The 3,212-nt window shown below is 39.9% G+C and overlaps 1 protein-coding gene across 4 annotated transcripts in view; it reads right to left on the reverse strand.

The window, feature by feature from the left end:
* Positions 1-3,212, reverse strand: part of ttll12 (tubulin tyrosine ligase-like family, member 12) — a 114,392-nt gene that overhangs the window by 104,208 nt on the left and 6,972 nt on the right. For all 4 annotated transcript variants that reach the window (XM_032505302.1, XM_032505301.1, XM_032505305.1 and 1 more), the window contains exons 4-6: positions 2,541-2,700; positions 578-711; positions 41-117 (exon numbers count right to left, since the gene is read on the reverse strand). In XM_032505302.1, the coding sequence (XP_032361193.1) occupies positions 41-117; positions 578-711; positions 2,541-2,700 (371 nt within the window). The remainder of the gene's footprint in view (positions 1-40; positions 118-577; positions 712-2,540; positions 2,701-3,212) is intronic.

Here is a 3,212-nt window from a genome sequence, read left to right on the forward strand (position 1 = left end):
ATATATATATATATATATATATATATACGGAGAGACTTACTTGAGGATTTTGTCCTTTGGCACACTGTAGGGTTCGATTTCCACAGGAAGCTGCTCCTTGTTCTCAGATATTATGGCCTGGAGAAATAGACACAGAGGACAGCGATGACCTAACAGTCTCTCAAATGAGTGAGACTTTTGTGAGGGAGTTGATCAAAATTAATTCTTGCTGTCTATGTGTGTACTTTTCCCATCAAAATATCAAGTTGTCCATGTTGGATAGGACTTGTTTGATTTGTTTAAAGGGGTTTGAATGGTGAAGGATTTCTGAGCTTGACTGACTTCTACTGCTGAATTTGAGACTGGGAGACACATCCCAAGCACCAAGGAGACAGCTTTTAGAAAGAATATGTACTATGGCTTTTAGTGAAGAACAGTGCAAGGAGAGGAATGGCAGGAATAACATGTATTTAAGATACATAGTGTATGTGAGAAACAAAGTACATTTCAATCAATGTCATGTTATTAATGACACAACTTTTTAAAATCTTGAAACGTGTGATTGATGTGTTTCATAAATCAAAGTGGTACCCCTCACCTCGTAGTATGAGTCCAGGGGCTCAGTGGTGACACTGCTGACCCCTTCTAGGTCAGCAGGTATCCATGGTAACAGACGGCATTGCCTCACCAAGGGGTCCGTCTCTCCATACGTATAGTCACGGGTTACTTCATCTGTGGAAATCATACAGTTTTTTTTGTGGTAATGTTGTCTATCAGTACTCTTGGACTTCCGTCTGTGGCTCTCAGTAAGTAGCCCATTTATTCTTGGTTTTCTTTAGAAACAGCTCACAAATATATTAATATGTATAGTTTGAACAGCTGTTCATTGTAATTATTAACAAACAGGAGGATATTTGCAGTTGTGGTTTGAGGACATGTGATTATAGGGGTACCAACTGTTACATACCACACACATCCCCCCCTGTGTCCTGGACACCAGTCCAAATTTTGCACACTTTAGAGATATTAATGGTTTCCAAGAAGGGTATTTTTGTCCTTAGTGGGTGTAATGTGACCCAGAACTTTAAGAAAAAAGCCAGTGTGGGCTCTTCTGGAGGGAGGAGGATAAAAAAGGTAATTAGTAAACTTAATGGTGAAAAATATCGTGCAACAGTGCTCTAAAGTTCCGTTTCTGTTTGCAGACTGACTCAGATCCATATTCATAAATATGTTATTTTGTTATTCTCAGCATATTGTCATACTGAGGAGTTGCTAAACTGTGTTTCGTTGTTTCAAAACAAAGGCAATAAAGATCTATTCTGTTCCGTTATGATACAATTCTTTGATTCATCCTCTGCATCTGAAAGTATTAAACATATGCGCATGAATAAAAACAAATGTCCCCCACATGGGATACATGTGGAGTGAAAAATGTACAAAATTATTTGTCACAGGTTGGGGGGGCCAGAGGGTCCAGTTTTGCTTGACCATATAATGTAAGAGATGAGTTCACCATTTGTAGAGACTGTAAATAGTTATCATGTGAATATGTGAAATCTATATAGAAAGGGAGAAAAAGATGTGGGGCGAGGCACCTTAGAACACAGGAAGGAGTAAGATTGAGAGAGATGAGATAAGAAACTGGGGTGGGGGTTGCAACTGTGACTGTGTGTAGAAACATACTGCTCCTCTATCCAAAATTGGTAAACATGTTCGAGTTCTAAACTTGCCTATTACACCCGGCAACAGCTCTCCCAATGGTGAAGCAAAGAATGTGATTTACTACTCAGAAGTTATGCAAAACAACTTTGTGTCACCAAACCATGTAAAGGGGCCTTGGCCTGTGGAAGCACTAGCAGAGAGTTTTCTAATTGGTAACAATCAAGAGAGCCCAAAACTGATAAGAAGCAGCCTTGGCTATGTTAAGATATTTCTATTATTTATATATGTATTTTACCTAGGTGAGTTATATAGTATGTTAAGGTTAAAGTATTCCATGATATTGTGTGCGTCTGTGGGACAGGTTAGCTGCCGTTTTACAGCCCATAGGATGTGTGAGTTTATGCCTGGTCGAAAAAAGGTCACCAAGAGAGGTCAGGAAAAGGAGGAAGGAATGTGAGGGGTTTCTAGGTCAACAGAGGACACTGAGAGGGACAGCCCAGAGAGAGTAGAGGATTTGGACTTTTGTAAAGTGATCATCAAAACAAACACGCTTAAGAGGGATAGGTTAAAGAGTGAGGTTTCAGAGGTTTATCTTTCTTCAGCCAGAGGTAGCCTAAACAGAGGAGACACTAGACTACATATAAGACTGCTCCAAGGTACTGCTTCTCATCAAGTTGCGTATTGCAAACTAACCTTTGTCTTGTCATTCATGCTCTGACAATTAATGAAAAGACAATGCTGTAAGGGATTTTGCCTCTTTTCTCCTTGTCAGAGTGGAATAGCAAAACTGCCACAACAGTTGGCAATAGAAATAATATACAAAAATCTCCAGACGTGTCCTTTAAAATTCTTACTTCATCCCTCTGTGTGGTGTGTTTGGATGCGTGTCTGCCTCTCACCTCCTTCCTGCAGGTCCTGCAGAGGCCACAGAACAGTGTAGGCCAGCATGCCTGGGATGTAGAAGAAGGGAGCCATGCTGCAGCTGGGCTGGTCAGAGTGTTGCACCTGGGAGCCAAACTCATCCATGATGTACCACACTGGAACTTTGTCCTCTGGAGACTGCACATGGAAACACAAAAAGGAAGAGAAGAGGGAAGTGGAGGAGGACAGAGAGACGGCTGAGAAAGTGACCATGTCCACACTGTTTTGGCCTTTTTTTTGCATTCATTTAGAAGATGCTTTTGTCAGAATACGTGCATTCAATCATACAGTAAAAGGAACAAGAGCTGTGTTTCCATCTTTCAAGTCAACAGTCATAAGGTGCAAGTGGAAGAAGAAAACAAGTTTCTCATCAAAAAATTGTTATGTCCTATTTCAAATAACTAAGATGGTGACAGCCAAATTGTCATACTTGAGGCTAGGGCTAGGCAATAAATCGATATTATATCAACGTCGATATATGAGGCTAGATATCGTCTTAAATTTTGGATATCGTAATATTGGGATATGACATACAATAAGTGTCTTTGCCTGGTTTTAAAGGCTGCTTTACAGTAAAGTGATGTATATCCACATTATTGACAATTATTAAACTAAAGTCTCATTTTGTAAATATTTTGTGAAAGCACCAA

The sequence above is a fragment of the Etheostoma spectabile genome, chromosome 23 (genome assembly GCF_008692095.1).
Source record: "Etheostoma spectabile isolate EspeVRDwgs_2016 chromosome 23, UIUC_Espe_1.0, whole genome shotgun sequence".
Classification (NCBI taxonomy): Eukaryota; Metazoa; Chordata; class Actinopteri; order Perciformes; family Percidae; genus Etheostoma; species Etheostoma spectabile.